General features: G+C 40.5%; 1 protein-coding gene across 2 annotated transcripts in view; it reads left to right on the forward strand.

Moving 5' to 3' along the window:
• The first annotated feature begins 2,621 nt into the window (after nt 1-2,621).
• Nucleotides 2,622-21,085, forward strand: part of CD34 (CD34 molecule) — a 32,250-nt gene continuing 13,786 nt past the window's right edge. The window contains exon 1 of one of the 2 annotated variants that reach the window (XM_073319713.2): nt 2,622-2,907. In XM_073319713.2, coding sequence (XP_073175814.1) covers nt 2,829-2,907 — 79 coding nt within the window. In that variant the 5' untranslated portion in view covers nt 2,622-2,828. The remainder of the gene's footprint in view (nt 2,908-21,085) is intronic. The other variant, XM_073319714.1, reaches the window with a different exon arrangement.

The following is a 21,085-nucleotide window of genomic DNA, read 5'->3' on the forward strand; positions in this document are numbered from 1 at the left end:
AGTCACAAATTCAATTAACGCATTACATTTTAACAAGCACCATCAGCATGGAAGTATGTCCTCTGGAACGATGGCCAAAGCTTGAAGAGGCATATGAATCTTTAGTGCATTTGGCAGATAAATATCTTGTGATGCTAGCTACAACAGTGTCATGCAAACACCCGTTCTCACTTTCAGGTGACATTGTAAATAAGAAGCGGGCAGCATTACCTCCCATAAATGTAAACAAACTTGTTTCTCTTAGCGATTGGCTGAACAAGAAGTAGGACTTGTAGGCTCTAAAGTTTTACATTGTTTTGTTTTTGAGTGCAGTTATGTAACAAAAAAAATCTACATTTGTAAGTTGCACTTTCATGATAAAGAGATTGCATGACAGTACTTGTATGAAGTGAATTAAAAATACTATTTCTTTTGTTTATAATTTTTACAGTGCAAATATTTGTAATAAAAATATCAAGTGAGCACTGTACACTTTGTATTCTGTGATGTAACTGAAATTGATATATTTGAAAATGTAGAAAAACATCCAAAAATATTTAATAAATTTCAATTGGTATTCTATTGTTTAACAGCACGATTAATTTTTTTAATTGCGATTAATTTTTTGAGTTAATTATGTGAGTTAACTGCGATTAATTGACAGCCCTAATTAAAACACAATCTACTGAGGGATTTCGTTTCACATGATACGTTCATAACAGGTGTGTTTTCTTAATGCTTATAACAGTCTTCAACACGACTATATTTTCATTTGGGGTGGGGTAGGCAGATATGGCAGTAAGGTGTCCGGGAGCAGAACAGGAATGAAAGGCATCCAAATGGAAAATATTAGATTGGGGAGGGTGCCTTTATTATTCTCACTCTCTCCCCTCTTTATTTTGCTGTACATCCTGTTAGGTAGGCATCTTGCTGAGACTGACTTCTTTGGTAAAATAAATGTTGTTTTTTAAATATAGCATCAAAAACAAAAATTAAGGTCAATTCAGTGTTTACTTTTTCAGCTGCTTTGTCACACTGAACAGAACAAATATTTCTTTATCTTCCATACTGACGTTTTTAAAGTTGTTGTTTGCACACCCACAAATAGAAAAGCCAGGCAACAGTAGTTTTTTTCTTATATTGTTAAGATTTATAATATTAAAGGAACAATTTGTACCTTTACAAATCTTGACAAATCTCCAAATTGCGCTCTAGGGTCTAGTGCCTCAGTCTGCTCCATTGATTCTGATGGATTTACTTTTGATTCTCACCAATGTGACGTCAGAACAATATATAGCACTTACGGAGTGGTTTTTTACCTGAGGATCTCAAAGTTCCTTACAAACGGAGTGAATTGTTATTGTCAGTTTACAGGTGAGGAAACTGAGTCAGAGTTTAAGTGACTTAGTGAAGATCAAAACGTTAGTGACATAGCTAGGACCAGAACTCAGGTTTGTGGCTTCAGTCGAGTTCACCATCCACAGGATGACTATGAGAGCAGCCTGTAAAGCTTATGGATTGTATATTCTCAGAACAAAGTTCCCAAACTCATCTGGTGTGTGTGTGTGTGTTGTTGATCCACTTAGAGAGTTTGTTGGTCAAAAGGTGGTGACTCTCATTCTTCCACCTACTAAAATTCATCAAGGCAGCTAAAAGTACAGTAAATACTTTCCTAATGCTAAATTTCTACCAAAGTAGAACTAATTACCACAAACAGGTAGTGGAGTGGTGCTGTAGGGGGTGCAGCGCAATCATGACTGGGAAGGAAGGTGTCTGTGAGATTCTCTGTTAAGATGTAACCCTTATTTTGAAAAATGGGCGGTCTCTTGTTCTAAGGTTATTTTTTGCTGTGAAGGAAAGGAAAATAAAAGCTAAACAGAGAAGAATAGGCAACAGAGAAAATGGGCAGGAAAAAGCAACCTGTCCTCCATCTGAATTGAAAGGAGTAAGGAGGGGATTAACTTGACTGATGTAAGACATCCTTTTCCCTGAGTGTGTTAAATCATTCTTGCTCGAAATGACTTGTCCCTGGGTCTCATTAGGGTACCAGCAAAACCAAATATTTGGCTTCTAGAATTTACCAATTTGCATCTTTAGCTGCATTTGTTATCAACAGAAGTGAGCTGCAGGAGGTTCCTTCTAGGCCTCCCTCCAAGGCTTTAGAACTTGTTTTTATCTATCAGTTACTCAGTCCCAATACTGACCATAAGTTTCAAAGCCCTTTCATCTGTGGACCATGTTCACTGCTGGCCTAAGTGAATTCCTGATTGAAGTAAACGGCATTCTTCTTATTTCAGTCAGTGGTGGGTTTGGCCCCTGGTTCATTCTTAATTTAATTACTCAAAAAATCCCAGATTCTAAAAGCCTTCAAAGTTCCTGCAATATTACCATACAGGGGTGGGTGTGGGTGGATGTGTAATTTCACATTTTTATACTGCTTTTAAGTCGTATTAATTCAGGGTAAAACTACACAAACCATATTATGCTCACTTTCAGTGTAATGCAAATTGTACGTCTCTCCATTTTTAAAGTGAAAAGAACCAGGTTCCATGAAAGAGTTAAGCATGTGTCATGTGAAAAAAAAAAAAAAGGATATAGGGGAGGGGAAAAATGTGATAGTGAGATTGCTATGAACTATTTAAAGCTAGATCAAGCTTTGGACAAACTCCATCTCATAATTTGGAACCACAAGCATAAACCGTGCAAGGGAATTCCACTGCACATGTTAGTGGATTGAACGATTTGAACTAAAGGGGAGTCACACACAGTCTCGACAGAGCTGCCGCAGAGCTTAAAAACCCAAGAGTACTAAAGTAATATCCAGTTTTGCTTGTAAGTAATCAGCAGGGATGTTGTTACAGGGGAGTTTAAAAGCAACGAAGAGGAAGCAGCTTTTCTGGACAATGTTCTATGTTCTGAGCTTGATGGGTGAGTATTGAACATAAAAAGGCTACATTTATGGCTACTAAATGCATTAAGCACAAAATGGGGGGTGGGGTGGATAATGCACAGGGAAATACCTTTCTGTACTACTGCTCCTTGGATAGCAGGGTAGGGAAAAGAATGAGTGTACTATAAGTGTAATATAATGTATGTTCAATAAAATTGGAGCAGACTTACGTGGAGAGCATTATATTGAGGACATTATAGGCAGAGGAAGGACACTTCCCCAATCCAGCTTCTCCAAAACAGCCAAAAATGAGTGTTCTGAACAGAAATTATTACAGTTTTAAGCAGAGTTGGGAACCAAGATATGAAAGCATCCCATTAGAAACCATGTTATAAGGAAGACGTAAATGTACGGAGTACCTCTAATGAATGTGTATCATTTGTTGCTCTGCATTAGTCTAAAAGGACAGAGGTTTCTAATTTGTGGTGATAATTTTATAGGAATTAAACACTTATTTAAAAAACAAGTGTAACCAAAACACCTGGTGGTATAAAAAAATCTGCCCACTTCCAAAAAAAACCTTTGCTTCCTCAGATGAACTCCCTGTGACTATGGGGAATCCTCCACCCACCTTAATTCCACAAGTAACACTCAGCATGAGGGCGGGTGGGGTGGGAAAGAGAGAAATTCTAAGGATTTTTGGTCTGTAGGTTTTTTGTTTTGTGCAGGGTGTTTTGTTTGTTGGGCTTTAGTTTTTGTTTAAGCAATATTTAACTTTTTGATTAGATTTTCATGTATTTAATCTAAAACCAAGAATCTTAATACTAATGAAGATTGGTGTAATAAATTTTAAGGGGACTTTTTTGTCTAAATATTCTATATGCTGTATTAGAATAACATCCAAGACCCTGTAGGTATCCAACCTACTTTATTTTCCCCTTAATCCGTGAAATGTGAGATAGTCGATCCTCTTAAATTAGCAGTTACATTGTGCTCTTCTGTCTCTTGTTTCATTGCTAATATTTCAAAAAGGATCAAGTTCATGCCTCTATCAAGCTGGCATGACGTATTCATAGATATTTAGGTCAGAAGGGACCATCTGATCCCTTGATCATCTAGTCTGACCTCCTGCACAACACAGGCCACAGAATTGTTCATCTGAGCCATTTCATCTCACCCTCTAGTAGGCACTTACAGAAAGCGCAGTACGAAGAAGCCTTTAAAGTGTGTTTCAGCATTGTATGACTGAGGTCTGTGGTAAGCAAGGCTTTTGTGCAACAGCATTTGTCTGGCATTAGAAATCTGAGTCACTTGTGAGATGAAAAAAGGTAAAGGCAAAATTATCACGTGACAGGGTTTGGGAGGGTGAGGGGTGATATTTTTTTATTTTGTACCTGTAATGGACTTTGAGAGAAAATGCACATACTGTAAAATGTGATACCTTTCATTAACCAAGCCAATACTCTGCACTTGTACAGCATATTGCAATGCTTTGCACACAGTTAATTAGTTTCCCACATGTCTGGCTGGTTGGTCTTGCCCACATACTGATGGTCATATTTGGGGTCAAGAAGGGCTTTTTCCCCAAATCAGATTAACAGAGACCCTGGGGGTGGTTTGCCTTCCTCTGCAACATGGGGCATGGATCACTTGCTGATTTCAAACTAGAGTAAAGGGTGGATTCTCTGTAATATGAAGTCTTTAAATCAAGATTTGAGGGCTTCAGTGACTCAGCCAGTGACTATGGGCCCACTACGACAAGAATAGGGGTGTAAGATTCTATGGCCAGATATCAGACTAGATGATGGTGCCTTCTGGCCTTCAAGTCTGTAAGTTTCTGAACACCCCAGTGAGGTAGAGAAGTATTATTTCCATTCCATGTAAGGGTAAAATAAAGCATTTTTAAAATTAAGGGCATGATTTTTAGAGGTTCTGAATACCTGCGTTTCTCGTTGACTTCTGTTGCAGCTGAGAGTGCCTAGCACCTGTGAAAATAAGTCCCTAGGTGACATGTCTCAAGGTTCCATAGTGAATCAGTTATACAGGTGAAGTTCTATATCCTAGTTACTTACCTTAGTCCATAGACAATGCTGCCTTTTTGGTGGCTTCTAGTACATGAGCTTTTTCAGGTGTTCACAAACTAGAAGAATATATAAACTCAGTGTCATGATATTAAAAACCAGGTACTGCAAAGGAAGTGTTGCTGGCTATCAATTTTCAAGCATCTAAGCGGAGGCTCTATTGCACATCTCTTAATTCTATGAGTTGTTCTCCCTTCCTCCTTTTTTAGCCCTTCTGTTTACAATAAGCTGCTCCTAAGGCCTTATTTTCATTCAGGAAGACTTATAGCAGGTGCTGTGCAAAATTTGGTCATTGGCAGGGATTCATACAAACAAACCTTTTTGGTCAGGAGGAGATAAAGGTCTGGGAATCTGTGACAGGTTGTTACCCCCGGGATGCAGTCTGGGAGCTGCTGGAACCATTGTGCCCCCTAACAATGTAGCTGTGCTGGTCTCTCTCTCACACTGCTCTGCTGGTGATTCAGCCAGCCTCTCCAGGTCCTGTTATCACCCAAAATGACAGCAGGTGGCACCATACACCCAACTGAGTTACCTGAATGCCTTCCTAAGCCTCCCATAGATTCATAACAGAGCACAACAATTTCCCAGCTCCCCAGGCTAGCACCCCTGCTGGAGTATAAACCCAGAACAAGTTTGCATTGCACAGGGATCTGTGCAATGCAAGTTCATTAATATAGTTCACTTCCCCCTTGATATGGGAAAGATACGCAAAACCAGCCTGTGTTAATCAAGATGAGATTTTCCCAGACACTTCACTTAAAGACACACTGGTTAAGATAAAACATAAAACAAGTTTATTAACTACAGAAAGATAGATTAAAAGTGATTTATAAGTGATATCAAACAGATCAAAGCAGATTATCTATCAAATAAACAAAAATGCAAACTAAGCCTAATATACTAGATAGATAAGCAATTTGAATTAGCAATCTCTCACCCTGACTGATGATACAAGCAGTCCACCAAATTTCCATACACAGGCTAGAAATCCCATTAGCCTCGGACCAGCACTTTCCCCAGTTCAGTCTTTGATCCTTAGATCCTTAGATGTTTCCAGGATTTCTCTTGTGTGGAGAGTGAAGCCAAGTGATGTCACTCCCCACCTTATATAGTTTTTCCATACGGTGGGAACCCTTTGTTCCAAGCTAAATTCCCTGCCCAGCTTGTGGAAAAATACAGGTACCAAAATGGAGTTCAGTGTCATGTGGTCTGGTTGCATGCCTTGTTGAGTCATAGCATCCATTACTCATGGCTGAAATGTTCCTGTTGAGGACAAACCTTTTCCACGGTCAATTGTCTTTGCTGATGGGCCATTAGCACTGTCTAGCTTCTTCATTGTTGTACCTGAAAGGCTAGCTGTGGGTGTTTTCAACTTCACAACATCTTTCAGTAACACATACATAGCAAAACTCTAGAACTTCACGTACAGTGATAACACATACAATCCAACAGGATATTAATGTTCAAGAGATCAAGACTTTTAGAATACTACCTTACAAGGCATACCTTGTATAAGATGCCACATAATTATATCATAATCATATTACTAGGGCGTGGCGTGCAGAGTATCACAGAACCCATCAAGTTTCAGAGTAACAGCCGTGTTAGTCTGTATTTGCAAAAAGAAAAGGAGTACTTGTGGCACCTTAGAGACTAACCAATTTATTTGAGCATAAGCTTTCGTGAGCTACAGCTCACTTCATCGGATGCATACTATGGAAAGTGTAGAAGATCTTTTTATACACACAAAGCATGAAAAAATACCTCCCCCCACCCCACTCTCCTGCTGGTAATAGCTTATCTAAAGTGATCACTCTCCTTACAATGTGTATGATAATCAAGTTGGGCCATTTCCAGCACAAATCCAGGTTTTCTCCCCCCCCACCCCCCCCCACACACGTACAAACCCACTCTCCTGTTGGTAATAGCTTATCTAAAATGACCACTCTCCTTACAATGTGAATGATAATCAAGGTGGGCCATTTCCAGCACAAATCCAGGGTTTAACAAGAACGTCTTGGGGGGGGGTAGGAAAAAACAAGGGGAAATAAGTTACCTTGCATAATGACTAAGCCACTCCCAGTCTCTATTCAAGCCTAAGTTAATTGTATCCAATTTGCAAATGAATTCCAATTCAGCAGTCTCTCGCTGGAGTCTGGATTTGAAGTTTTTTTGTTGTACTATCGCAACTTTCATGTCTGTAATCGCGTGACGATAGAGAGATTGAAGTGTTCTCCGACTGGTTTATGAATGTTATAATTCTTGACATCTGATTTGTGTCCATTTATTCTTTTACGTAGAGACTGTCCAGTTTGACCAATGTACATGGCAGAGGGGCATTGCTGGCACATGATGGCATATATCACATTGGTGGATGTGCAGGTGAACGAGCCTCTGATAGTGTGGCTGATGTTATTAGGCCCTGTGATGGTGTCCCCTGAATAGATATGTGGGCACAGTTGGCAACGGGCTTTGTTGCAAGGATAGGTTCCTGGGTTAGTGGTTCTGTTGTGTGGTATGTGGTTGCTGGTGAGTATTTGCAGAAGTCACCTACTACAGGACAGGCCTAACAAAGAAAAGAACAGAACGCCACTAGCCATCACCTTCAGCCCCCAACTAAAACCCCTCCAACGCATTATTAAGGCTCTACAACTTATCCTGAAGGATGACCCAACACTCTCATAAATCTTGAGAGACAGGCCAGTCCTTGCCTACAGACAGCCCCCCAGTCTGAAGCAAATACTCACAAGCAACCACATACCACACAACAGAACCACTAACCCAGGAACCTATCCTTGCAACAAAGCCCGTTGCCAACTGTGCCCACATATCTATTCAGGGGACACCATCACAGGGCCTAATAACATCAGCCACACTATCAGAGGCTCAGCAACATTTCTCCACTTCCGTGCTAGACAACAGAAGGATGCCTTTCAAGAGCTATGTACAAATTGGCTTATATAGCAAGCTAAGAATTCCCTCTTTCCCATTGACATATAGTAAGTGAAAACAGAGCAGCTTTATGCTGTTCCAAAGGAAAATTTGTTGACCCATCTTTTCAGACTCTGAAGTAAGATTAGAATAGGTTCAGGGTAAATGTTAAACTATAATTTAGATTTATTCCTGTTACAATTTATAGTCTTTCCAAGAACTACTTTGCATACATTTTAGATATTGCACTTAGGTTTCTATTCCTGGCTCTGCCATTAACCTGTTTTGTTACCTTGAGCAAATTATTTCACCTTGATGCTTCAGATTCCCTATTTGTAAAATGGGGATAATGATACCTTTTTGCAAAGTTTGTGACGTTTATGCATGAAAAGCACTATATAAGAGCTAAGTAATACTATTGTGAGCTGATTGTCAGCAGCTGGGCTACATTTCATAGCTTAACTTGTTGGATGCATTCCCAGCACCATGTCAGCCCATGGAATTTTAAAACCTTTGAACCACACCGTCTGAGCACTTTTGAAAATTAATCCCAAAGTGATTTGCCCATGGTCACAGAGTAGGCCTGTGGCAGAGGTAGGAACAGAACCCCTTTCTCCTGAGTCCCCACAAAACCATCTATCCTCTCATTTGAGTGTTTGCCTAAGGCTATGTCTACCCTACCGTGGTAAGTCGATCTACGTGAATAACGTAGCTGGAGTCAACGTACCTTCGGTCGAGTTACCATGGGGTCTACAGGAGAAATTCTCCCATTGACTTATCTTACTCTTCTCGTCGGGGTAGAGTACAGGGGCCGACTAGAGAGTGATCTGCTGTCGATTTGGCGGGTCTTCACTAGATGCACTAAATCGACCACCAGTGGATCGATCTCAGAGCATCGATTCCAGCTGCAGTGTAGACATAGCCTTAGAGTCAGAAGTCAAAATGTCCCTTCCCCATAACGGTGTACAAGGGTGCTGTGCATCCCAGGAACTGTTGCATTTCAGCCGGTGCTGTATGTAAATATAACTTGCATTATACCTTGGGATCTTTCTGAGTGAAAGCTTCTAAGTGGGAAATATTTGTCCACAATATCTACTTGGCCTTTCTGGTTTATTCTGAAGTGCTAAAAACAACTGAGATATGTGTGTTTTAAAAATGAGGGGGGCGGGGGGTTACTTTGGTTTGTACATTCCAGTTACACCATCAAATGGGTAGATCAGGAGATCACAATACAGCGCTGAATCACTAGAGATGGGCAAACCTGTTAGTTTAAAATAAAGACTTTTGCCTGGGACTTGAATCAAACCCAAACCAAACCTTTGTTGACATTTAGGAATGTTTCTGTATGCCAAGATTTAGCTCTAGGTGATTTTTACATGGCTACAATATTAACAGGAAGAATGACGACGTATATATGCTAGAAAGTATGCACTACTGGTGGACAGTGCAGTGAATTGTCCTATTAGTGAATGTATTAAAACTTGTAGATGGTGCACTAGTGCAAGACACTGTATGTATTTATACCTCATGCAAACTATATGTGTTTGTTCCTATGAGTGTGGTGCTGCATCTCTATGCTTCATATGTCAACCTGTTTCTGCATGTGATCATCCTCAAGTACATATTCTTTTACCAAGATCCCGCAAAATAAAGCAGTTTAAGTGCTGAAAATTGGTGAGGCCAAGGAGGAACTGTAATTCAGGTTCAACTTCTTCTAGAAGGCTGATTGTTATAAGTATACAAGCCACAAGCATCATAGAAGCTGCCTGAGAAATCAGGCTCCTGAGGTCAGTGGCTTATCTAAGAGCCAACTTAAGTTAGGCTACAAGACAAAGCAAAATCCCTCTTTACTGGCCCTGACTGAGCAGGGTTAAGTGTTGATTGGGTAACTCCACTCACAGCTGACTGCAGTGATGTAATGGTTTGAGTTGTTAACCCTCCTCCTTCCCACATTCTGTTTGCCCTTTCCTTTGTGTCATTCGTGACTGCAGATCCACACCCATATCCTGTCTGGGGCTGTGTGGAAAAGGGGAAAAAAAGGGAAGGCGGATTTTATTAGATATTTCCAGAGCAAACGGAGCTCCACCCGCTTGAATTCCTGCCACGTGGCTGGAGAGGACTAAAACTAGAGCTTCATGAGTAATGTAGCTCAGAGTCCCAAAAGGTGCTGCTAATTGCAGCTGTTGGCTTTAATGAAAGGCAAACATTGAAACCTGGCTCACACTGTTGTAGTTTTGTTCTGCCTTCTTTCTCCACTGCTTCCCCATTCCGACCAACACACCCGGTCCTGAATCACAGCCTACTGACACCCAGTGCACCTACTGTACCTGTACACTTTGACTGCAGAAGTATAGTCTTAGAGTATGTCTACACTGCAATTAAAAGCCCGCAGCTGGGCCATGCCAGCTGACTCAGGCTCATGGGGCTCAAGCTAAGGGGCTGTTGAATTGAGGTGTAGACGTACCCTTAAAGGACCAGGAACTCCTAAGTGCTCATTTTGCTTCTGCCCTTGTGGCTTTAGCTGTGTGTCATTTAAGCTCTGCCTCGGTTTGTCTATCTGTAAAATTGGGCTAATACCTACCCTGCAAGGTTTTTGTAAGGATAAATTAGTTAGCTGAAGTCAAAAGTATTAAAGCAGAGATGAATTTGGCAAAATGATTGTCAAGTGATTTGAAGACGAGGTGTATTATATAAAGGCTAATTAGTACTGCCATCATAGAAGAGGCAGCTACTTCCACAGGTTGTAGGTTAGTCATTGTGAAGATGCAGATGAAAGGACGAAAACCCTGTATTTAATTGCCTTATACTATAAAATGGGATACAAACTGCTGAGACTGCCCCGTGTTGATCTGAGTCTGTTCCTTTACTGTAAGGAGATGGGTATTGGGTAGGGTTGGGTAGCACTGGTGCAGAACTCAGGTATGGATGATGAAGGTAAGTCAATTAATTTTTGTTGTGTTTATGTTGTTGCTGGGTTATTTGATTTGATCTGGGATAAGTGCCAGGTCTGTTTATTAATTAGTTTTATCAGATTGTCAAGGATGTCCAAAGTACTGGGTGGATACTCTTTTGTTGTAGGGTAGTAAAAAAGGTGAATAAAATAAATATTTGTGAAATTGTGTCCCCTACAACTAATTTGGGGGTGAATTCTCACACAGACTGAGTAATCACTCCCTTCCCTGCTGGCCTTACTAGACTTTGATTGCTTTATGCTTAAAGTTTCATTTGGCTTTAATTCTCAAGTCCTTAATAAAATTCACACAAGTTTTTCAAAACTAATAAGAATGTGCTGTGCAATAAATGATTGAGGTTTTTAGCCAAATGCCACTTAGGAGTGGTATCCCAGTTTCCATCTGCATTGTTAGAGATTTTTTTAGTCCTACAGCTGCAAAACACTTTGATACTTCTTGTATTAAAATGGTTGCATGTGCTGGAGAGGTGAGGGGAGAAAAGGAGTCTTGGTAATAAAACTGAGCAAATCCAAAGGCAAATTAAGGTGGAGGAAGATCCAGGCCTTGTTTTATGATACATGTTGGTGCAAAGATTTTGGCCAAACAGCTCTTGTATTTTTATAAACATCTGGAAAAGTTCAAAGGTGTTTGTCTGGGTAGTTATGGCATTTTGGGAGGTCAAGTAAATGGCATTATGTCATTCTAATGAGGTAAAGTTTCCTGCTGATGTCCATGTAAACACAAAGCCGTGTGAAAAGGAGAGATTTAGCAATACGTTAATTATTATTCCAGGCATGAAATCATGCCTCCTGGTAGTGATTTGTTATCTGGAAAACTCAGTGATTTGACTCTTTTGAATTGGGCTCCTTCCTGGAAAGAATCTCTCTTTCATTTAAAAAGAAAAGTGGCCAAAACCAAAACCCTAGATCCAAATACCCCTGCATAGTGCAACAATTCAGATTTGGATGTGAACTTTTCAATTCAGTCCCATCTCTACTTTTAAGGTGTCATGGAAGTGCATTTCATAGGGGAGTGGTTAGTTTAGAGGCTGGTAGTGGGATACAGAAAAATGAATGTCACAGTTGGCTTCCATGGGCCTAGACTTTCAAAAGTGCTCAGCACCCAATGCACATGCCACATGATGACCTTTCCTGAAAATCTGGCTACTTGTTCTGGTGAGTAAACAGGAGATGAGCTCTTTGGAAAATCTGGCCCCGGGCTTGTAGACAGGATAATCATAGAATGGGCCATGGAGACTGAATTTCCTTCTCGCCGTTAGATGGAGTCATTCCAGAGCAAGTCTGAGGCATGCTGTATATGAAGAAAGCTTGCACTGCCAGTTTCCAGGCTGTATCTGTTCTAAAGACTTTCATCCAGGGATGGCAGCTTGGCTTATTTCATTAACACTAACATTCACAATATTATGTTTTCTAATAAATGCCTCTCGCATTTCTTATTGTCATCTATGCTTACTTCTTAACTGGAAGACAAGTAAGAATGCAGGATATAAGTTTTCTTGAACATAATGGGTTGGGATAAGATCTACACATAAATATCTCTTCTTCTTTATGAAAAACTTCCCCTTCCTGAGAAGATCTTTAAAATGACACAAACCTTTTCAGGCCTTGTATAGACTAATATTTAAATTTAATATTGCGATATTAGCACAAGCAAAGCACTTGAGAAAGCACCTTGGAGATGCAACCAGCTGACTTGGTACAATCTGTGTGTATCAGGTGCTTTTTGCTGCTCCAGATGAATAAAGCAGGGGTCCTCTTCACTGCCAGCAAGGGGTTAAGAGAGAGCGTGCAGCTGTTCTGTGGTCTGCCTGTTAACACGGTGTGTACTCACTCTCATTTGCGGGGTACAGATGGAGGGTAGACTTCACAGTTACCTCATTGTAACCATTGCCAACACGAAGGAAATTCTGATCATAGGCATTAGGAGGAAAAGGTACATAAAGAGTTCAGATGTTAATGCCGCCCCTATGACTATGAACTGTGTATGAAATATCTGACTGTGCGGGGTCGCTGGGAGTTTCCTTTATGTTGTTGATGACATGGGATGTAGCCTGAATGTTTTCTTCAAGGAGGACACAGAGTTGCAGTAAATCCATAGACACTTAAGCTCCAATCCTGCAGCTTTATTGAACGTGGGTTCAATGATTTCTTTGCCGGATGAGGGCCTTGAATTTTATTTTAACTCTAACAGATCAGTTTGGCTAAACGTGTGAGGCCAAACCATGCAGTCTCTATACAAACAATACTGCCTTTAATGGCAATGTTCTTTCAGTCTTGAACTGCAGGACTTTGCCTGAATTGAACTTCAGTAATGAACCAAAGGTCAGTGAAGCTCAAAGATGGGGAGCTGCACTCTGAAGCTACTTTCATAGAATTGATTGTTTGTGTTTAATGCTGAACACTACCATGTGTATTGCATAATTAGCTATATTTTATGGGTTTATCCCTTCCTCTGAACCATCAAGCCTTGACTGGAGACAGAATAGCAGACTAGATGGACCCTTTATCCATCCTGACATGGCAGTGAGTATTTTTTTATGTTTAGGATACACCAACTGATTATTAAAATGGAATATTTGATTTCTCCCTGGAATGTGCTGCTAGGTGAATTCTGTCATATTTTACATGGCTAATCAGCTGAACTTGAACTCCCAGTGTGACACTGTGGCCAAGAGAGCTAATGCAATCCTGAGATGCATAAACAGGGGAATCTCTAGTAGAAGTAGAGAGGTTATTTTACCTCTAATTTTGGCACTGATGTGACCACTGCTAGGATACTGTGTCAGTTTCTGGTACCCTCAAAACAAGAAGGATGTTGTTAAATTGGAGAAGATTTAGAGAAGAGCCACAAGAATGATTAAAGGATTGGAAAACCTGCCGTATAGAGAGAAACTCAAAGAGCTCAATCTATTTAACAAAGAGAAGGTTAAGGGGTGACTTGAGTCCAGTCTATGAGAACCTACATGGGGAACAAATATATAATAATGGGGTCTTCAGTCTAGCAGAGGAAGGTATAACATGATCCAATGGCTGGACGTTGAAGCTAGACAAACTCAGACTGGAAATAAAGTGTAAAATTTTAACAGTAGTTAACCATTGGAATAATTTACCAGGGTTTGTGATGGATTCTCCATCACTGACCATTTCTTAATTGTCACGATTGGATTTTTTTTCTAAAAGCTCTGCTCTAGGAATTATTTTGGGGGAGTTGTCTGGCCTGTGTTATACAGGAGGTCAGATTAGACGATCACAGTGGTCCCTTCTGGCCTTGGAATCTATGAATGTTTGTATTAAACCTATTCTCAGGAGTCTGTAGTAAGGCCCTCCTATACTATCTCCCGTTATGCAGAATTCTCTCTGGGTTTCCATGGAAAGTTTTACATTGGCCTCAAAATTCTTCTCTGCCTTTTACCTATGACTGAGTGTAGTGTCAGTTCGCCATCAGATATGCCCTCAAGGTGGGGACTGAATCCCACTTCACCTGCTCTTTTATGTTCTAACCCAGGGGTCGGCAGCCTTTCAGAAGGGGTGTGCCGAGTCTTCATTTATTCCCTCTAATTTAAGGTTTCAGGTGCCAGTGATACATTTTAACGTTTTTAGACTGTCTCTTTCTATAAGTCTTTAATATAAAACTAAACTATTGTTGTATGTAAAGTAAATAAGGTTTTTAAAATGTTTAAGAAGCATCATTTAAAATTAAATTAAAATGCAGAGCCCCCCGGACCGGTGGCCCGGACCCGGCCAGTGTGAGTCCTACTGAAAATCAGCTAGCATGCCGCCTTTGGCACACATGCCAGAGGTTGCCTACCCCGTCCTAACCAGTCAATCCTACTCCATCCTATAATGAAAGGAATCACATACATCAATCTTTTCATTATTTTAGCCAGACCTACCTGAAATATGGTTCCTGTCCCTGAGTAGGATAGCAGTCCTGTTCCAGAGTGAGTCCCTTACTTACACTATAAGGTCTTTGGGTCAGTGACTATCATTTTACTATTTGTGTACAGTGCCTACCACCATGGGGCCCTGATTCCTGACTGGGGCTCCTGAGTGCTATTAGCCGCTGGGATTTTCTTCTTGTCTGTTAGGGTACGTTTCTCCTGTTGCTATTTTAAATCTAAGCCTAAATATAGTACTGAGGATGCCACTGCCTCAGTCTGAGTTGTAGCATGCTTGGCACACCCTCCCTCCCTTGGGAACACTGTGAAAAACGACTCCCATCAGGTTAACTCCCCTCATTTCCCGTGGCAGGGCCAAGAAATAGTGAAGGAGAAATAGAGCTTCAGAATAGGTTTGCAGAGTTGGAAAATGAAGAAGGGGCTCAGCAGGTAGTCACTGAAGGTGACAGGGCAAGGAAGAAGAGAAGAGCGGTTAGTCCTATAGGAAAAGGGGAAGAGTTAATGGAGATTACACCAAATATGAGCCCCAGGAGGATACAGGATGGGTTAAAAAGGATTACAAGGGAGAATGGGAATGGAAAAAACTTGCAGCCAGAGGGAACAGGGGATAGACTGGAGAATAGCACCGTCACTAGGAAAAGGCAGGTCTATGTGATTGGGGACTCTTTATTGAGAAGAATAGATAGGCCTGTAACCAGAGCTGATCCAGAAAATAGGAGGGTGTGCTGTCTTCCAGGTGCTAAGATACGGGATGTAGACCTGAGGTTAAAAAGGATTCTAAAGGGAGCGGGAAAGAATCCCCTAATTATCCTTCATGTGGGAACAAATGATACGGCTAGATTCTCACTGGAAAGTATTAAGGGAGACTATGTTAGGCTGGGGAGGACGCTTAAGGAAATTGAGGCTCAGGTGATCTTTAGTGGGATTTTGCCTGTTCCTAGAGAAGGGCAACAAAGGTGTGACAAGATTATGACTATCAATAGATGGCTTAGGCAGTGGTGCTATAAGGAGGGCTTTGGGATGTATGGCCATTGGGAGGCATTCATGGATAGAGGACAGTTCTCTCGGGATGGACTTCATCTGAGTAGGGAAGGAAATAGACTTCTAGGATGGAGGCTGGCACAACTGATTAAGAGAGCTTTAAACTAGGAATTTGGGGGAGATGGTTGGGAGATGTCCAGGTAATCTCCACGCCAGAATTTAGCATAGAGTGGAAAGAAAATGAAGTAAGAGTGGATACAGCTGTAGGTAGGAGGAAGGGCAGTGTAGATACAAGTCTAATAGGTTATACTGGTAGTAAAATAACCGTGCCTAATAGGGTACAGAATGTGAGTGAGGCCAAACAGCAAAAATTAAGATGTTTGTACACTAATGCAAGGAGCCTAGGTAACAAAATGGAGGAACTAGAGTTACTGGTGCAGGAAGTGAAACCAGATATTATAGGTATAACAGAGACCTGGTGGAATAGTAGTCATGATTGGGCTACAGGTATTGAAGGGTATGTGCTGTTTAGGAAAGACCGAAATAAAGGTAAAGGTGGTGGAGTAGCACTGTATATCAATGATGAGATAGAATGTAAAGAAATAAGAAGCGATGAAATGGATATGACTGAGTCTGTCTGGGCAATAATTAAATTGGGGAAGAAAACTATTAGAGCCTCCCCTAGGATAGTGCTTGGGGTGTGCTATAGACCACCGGGATCTAATTTGGATATGGATAGAGCCCTTTTTAATGTTTTTAATAAAGTAAATACTAATGGAAACTGTGTGATCATGGGAGACTTTAACTTCCCAGATATAGACTGGAGGATGAGTGCTAGTAATAATAATAGGGCTCAGATTTTCCTAGATGCGATAGCTGATGGATTCCTTCAACAAGTAGTTGCTGAACCGACTAGAGGGGATGCCATTTTAGATCTGGTCTTGGCGAGTAATGAGGATCTCATAGAGGAAATGGTTGTAGGGGATAATCTTGGCTCAAGTGATCATGAGCTAATTCAGTTCAAATTGAATGGAAGGATTAACAAAAATAAATCTGCAACTAGGGTTTTTGATTTCAAAAGGGCTGACTTTCAAAAATTAAGGAAATTAGTTAGGGAAGTGGATTGGACTGAAGAATTTATGGGTTTAAAGGTAGAGGAGGCCTGGGATTATTTTAAATTAAAGCTGCAGAAGCTATCGGAAGCCTGCATCCCAAGAAAGGGGAAAAAATTCATAGGCAGGAGTTGTAGACCAAGCTGGATGAGCAAGCATCTTAGAGAGGTAATTAAGAAAAAGCAGAAAGCATATAGGGAGTGGAAGAAGGGAGGGATCAGTAAGGAAAGCTACCTTATTGAGGTCAGAATATGTAGGGATAAAGTGAGACAGGCTAAAAGTCAAGTAGAGTTGGACCTTGCAAAGGGAATTAAAACCAATAGTAAAAGGTTCTATAGTCATATAAATAGGAAAAAAACAAAGAAAGAAGAAGTGGGACCGCTAAAAACTGAGGATGGAGTGGAGGTCAAGGATAATCTAGGCATGGCCCAATATCTAAACAAATACTTTGCCTCAGTCTTTAATAAGACTAAAGAGGATCTTAGGGATAATGGTAGCATGATAAATGGGAATGAGGATATGGAGGTAGACATCACCATATCTGAGGTAGAAGCGAAACTCAAACAGCTTAATGGGGCTAAATCGGGGGGCCCAGATAATCTTCATCCAAGAATATTAAAAGAATTGGCACAAGAAATTGCAAGCCCATTAGCAAGAATTTTTAATGAATCTGTAAATTCAGGGGTTGTACCATATGATTGGAGAATTGCTAACATAGTTCCTATTTTTAAGAAAGGGAAAAAAAGTGATCCAAGTAATTATAGGCCTGTTAGTTTGACATCTGTAGTATGCAAGGTCTTGGAAAAAATTTTGAAGGAGAAGGTAGTTAAGGACATTGAAGTCAATGGTAAATGGGACAAAATACAACATGGTTTTACAAAAGGTAGATCGTGCCAAACCAACCTGATTTCCTTCTTTGAGAGAGTAACAGATTTTTTAGATAAAGGAAACGCAGTGGATCTAATTTATTTAGATTTTAGTAAGGCGTTTGATACTGTGCCACATGGGGAATTATTAGTTAAATTGGATAAGATGGGCATCAATAGGAAAATTGAAAGGTGGATAGGGAATTGGTTAAAGGGGAGACTACAACGGGTCCTACTGAAAGGTGAACTGTCAAGTTGGAGGGAGGTTACCAGTGGAGTTCCTCAAGGATCAGTTTTGGGACCAATCTTATTTAATCTTTTTATTACTGACCTGGGCACAAAAAGTGGGAGTGTGCTAATAAAGTTTGCAGATGATACAAAGCTGGGAGGTATTGCTAATTTAGAGAAGGACAGGGATACCCTACAGGAGGATCTGGATGACCTTGTAAACTGGAGTAATAGGAATAGGATGAAATTTAATAGTGAGAAGTGTAAGGTCATGCATTTAGGGATTAATAACAAGAATTTTAGTTATAAGCTAGGGACGCATCAACTAGAAGTAACGGAGGAGGAAAAGGACCTTGGAGTATTGGTTGATCATAGGTTGACTATGAGCTGCCAATGTGATATGGCTGTGAAAAAAGCTAATGTCGTCTTGGGATGCATCAGGAGAGGTATTTCCAGTAGGGATAAGGAGGTTTTAGTACCGTTATATAAGGCACTGGTGAGACCTCACCTGGAATACTGTGTGCAGTTCTGGTCTCCCATGTTTAAGAAGGATGAATTCAAACTGGAACAGGTACAGAGAAGGGCTACTAGGATGATCCGAGGAATGGAAAACTTGTCTTATGAAAGGAGACTCAGGGAGCTTGGCTTGTTTAGCCTAACTAAAAGAAGGTTGAGGGGAGATATGATTGCTCTCTATAAATATATCAGAGGGATAAATACCAGAGAGGGAGAGGAATTATTTAAACTCAATACCAATGTGGACACAAGAACAAATGGATATAAACTGGCCACTAGGAAATTTAGATTAGAAATTAGACGAAGGTTTCTAACCATCAGAGGAGTGAAGTTTTGGAATAGCCTTCCGAGGGAAGTAGTGGGGGCAAAAGATCTATCTTGCTTTAAGATTAAACTCGATAAGTTTATGGAGGAGATGGTATGATGGGATAACATGGTTTTGGTAATTAAATATTCATGGTAAATAGGCCCAATGGCCTGTGATGGGTTTTTAGATGGGGTAAGATCCAAGTTACCCGGGAAAGAATTTTCTGTAGTATCTGGCTGATGAATCTTGCCCATATGCTCAGGGTTTAGCTGATCGCCATATTTGGGGTCGGGAAGGAATTTTCCTCCAGGGCAGATTGGAAGGCCCTGGAGGTTTTTCGCCTTCCTCTGTAGCATGGGGCACGGGTCACTTGCTGGAGGATTCTCTGCTCCTTGAGGTCTTCAAACTACAATTTGAGGACTTCAATAGCACAGATATAGGTGTGAGGTCTTTTTTAGGAGTGGTGGGTGAAATTCTGTGGCCTGCATTGTGCAGGAGGTCAGACTAGATGATCATAATGGTCCCTTCTGACCTAAATATCTATGAATCTAAGAAGTAGATGCACTCTCACAGAGACACGAGCCTGGCACTCGTACCCATGTCAGAATGTGATGAAGATCTGAGATTCTCTCTCTCCTCACCCAGCTTTCTGGCTCATTTTTTTGTTTGGCTAAATAGCTGTAGGGTCTGTGAAACTATCCCTGGCTGGAGTGACCTGCCCCTGAAGCCTGTCTTGTAGTGGGTTCCTTGTAACATTTGCATCATTCTTATTTGCAATGAATTTCTCTCCCTTCTTTACATGCTCTTCCAATCATTTCATTGTCTCATGACAAAATCCTTCCAGTTTTTCTCAATACTGACTGTATGTTGTGCAAGATTATGAAGGATTTCACATGAGGCATGAATCGTGGAGGTTTGAAATGCTCCCAAACCTTTGCCAGAGACATCTCAACATGGTCTTGTGAATCTACCTCATCGTGTGTTTTGCTTGTGTAGCTGGCAACTCCTCAGCATTCCAATATTTCTCCCATGCATGCGCATACAAACAAAATTTTATTTCATAACATAACCCTGTACTCAGACTTCAGAATTTCCAGGATCAACAGTTAGCAATTTTAATCTAATGAATTAAGAGACAAGGGTCACTTTTCTTTCTTAAAGGGTCTGTTACCTAATCTGGATTGTAAAATATTTCCTGTATATTTAGCTTGACAACAGCATGGATTAAGCCCATTTCTGTAATCAATCCCGTAAAGTAATTTAGGGCCCAATTCTCCCATGGGCTGAGCATTCTGGGCCCAATCCAGCAAAGCACTAAGGGTCCAGTTCAGGAAAATATTCCCATTTAGAACAACAGTAAGCATTTGTTGAACTTTAAGCATGTACATAAGCATGACTTCAATGGGACTTACGTACATGCTTAAAATTAAGCACAAGTTTAAGTGTTTTGCTGGGTCAGAGCTAGAATGCTCAGCAGCTGATAAAGAACTTAATATCATCTCTGTTAGGTTCTGAAAAAATGAATAATGATGAAATAATTTATCTTCCACGTTTTAGAGTTCAGTCACTACTGGATAGAAACTAATGCAACAATCAATGTATTTTTTACAAGAATCTAAAAACACATAGAATGTGAAGTAGGTATTGAACCAGTTTGTGGAAAACAGAAATAGGTTTCCAGAGAGGAATAAAAAAGCATGAAGAACAGGAGAGGAAAAGCCTTCAACGATGTTTAAGGCTTGCTTCAAATATCACATAAGCAAAGTCAAAGGTGGCATATTTATCTCATATCATGTGATTACTAGGAAATATACAAACTTTTAAATGAGAATATTTGATGATTCTCTATATGTTCCATTTTGCCTCAAAGAGATGCAACATCTCTAGTCAACAAGGACTTGATTCAAAGCCTATGGGAATGTTTCTATTGACTTCACCGGGCTTTGGATCAGGCCCTGAAAGAGTTTGTGCCTGCAGTAATGTGAATATGTTTGAAATTTCCATTTCTTTTTCCTATAGCACACAAGTGGTCTTTTTGAAATGCTGAATCTTTCCTCCCAAACCTATTAATTTAGGCCAGTGTACAATCCAGTCCTGCTTTGAGCTCTGCACAGCTGGACTCCTGTATTCCCAGGGGCTTAATGTAGGACCAGGACCATCATGTCCAGTTGCTGCTCCATTCTTGTTTAGAGTTGCAAACAGAAACTAGATTAACATTTGAGCCTTTGATATGTCCCAGTTTGATTGTTTGGTCTCTGAATTTCTTCCATATGAATTATAAGGCTGTTCAGCTTTTTTGGCAAGGAAAAAACTGTCTGCTTGTG

This window comes from Lepidochelys kempii, chromosome 21 (assembly GCF_965140285.1).
Source record: "Lepidochelys kempii isolate rLepKem1 chromosome 21, rLepKem1.hap1, whole genome shotgun sequence".
NCBI classification, from domain to species: domain Eukaryota; kingdom Metazoa; phylum Chordata; order Testudines; family Cheloniidae; genus Lepidochelys; species Lepidochelys kempii.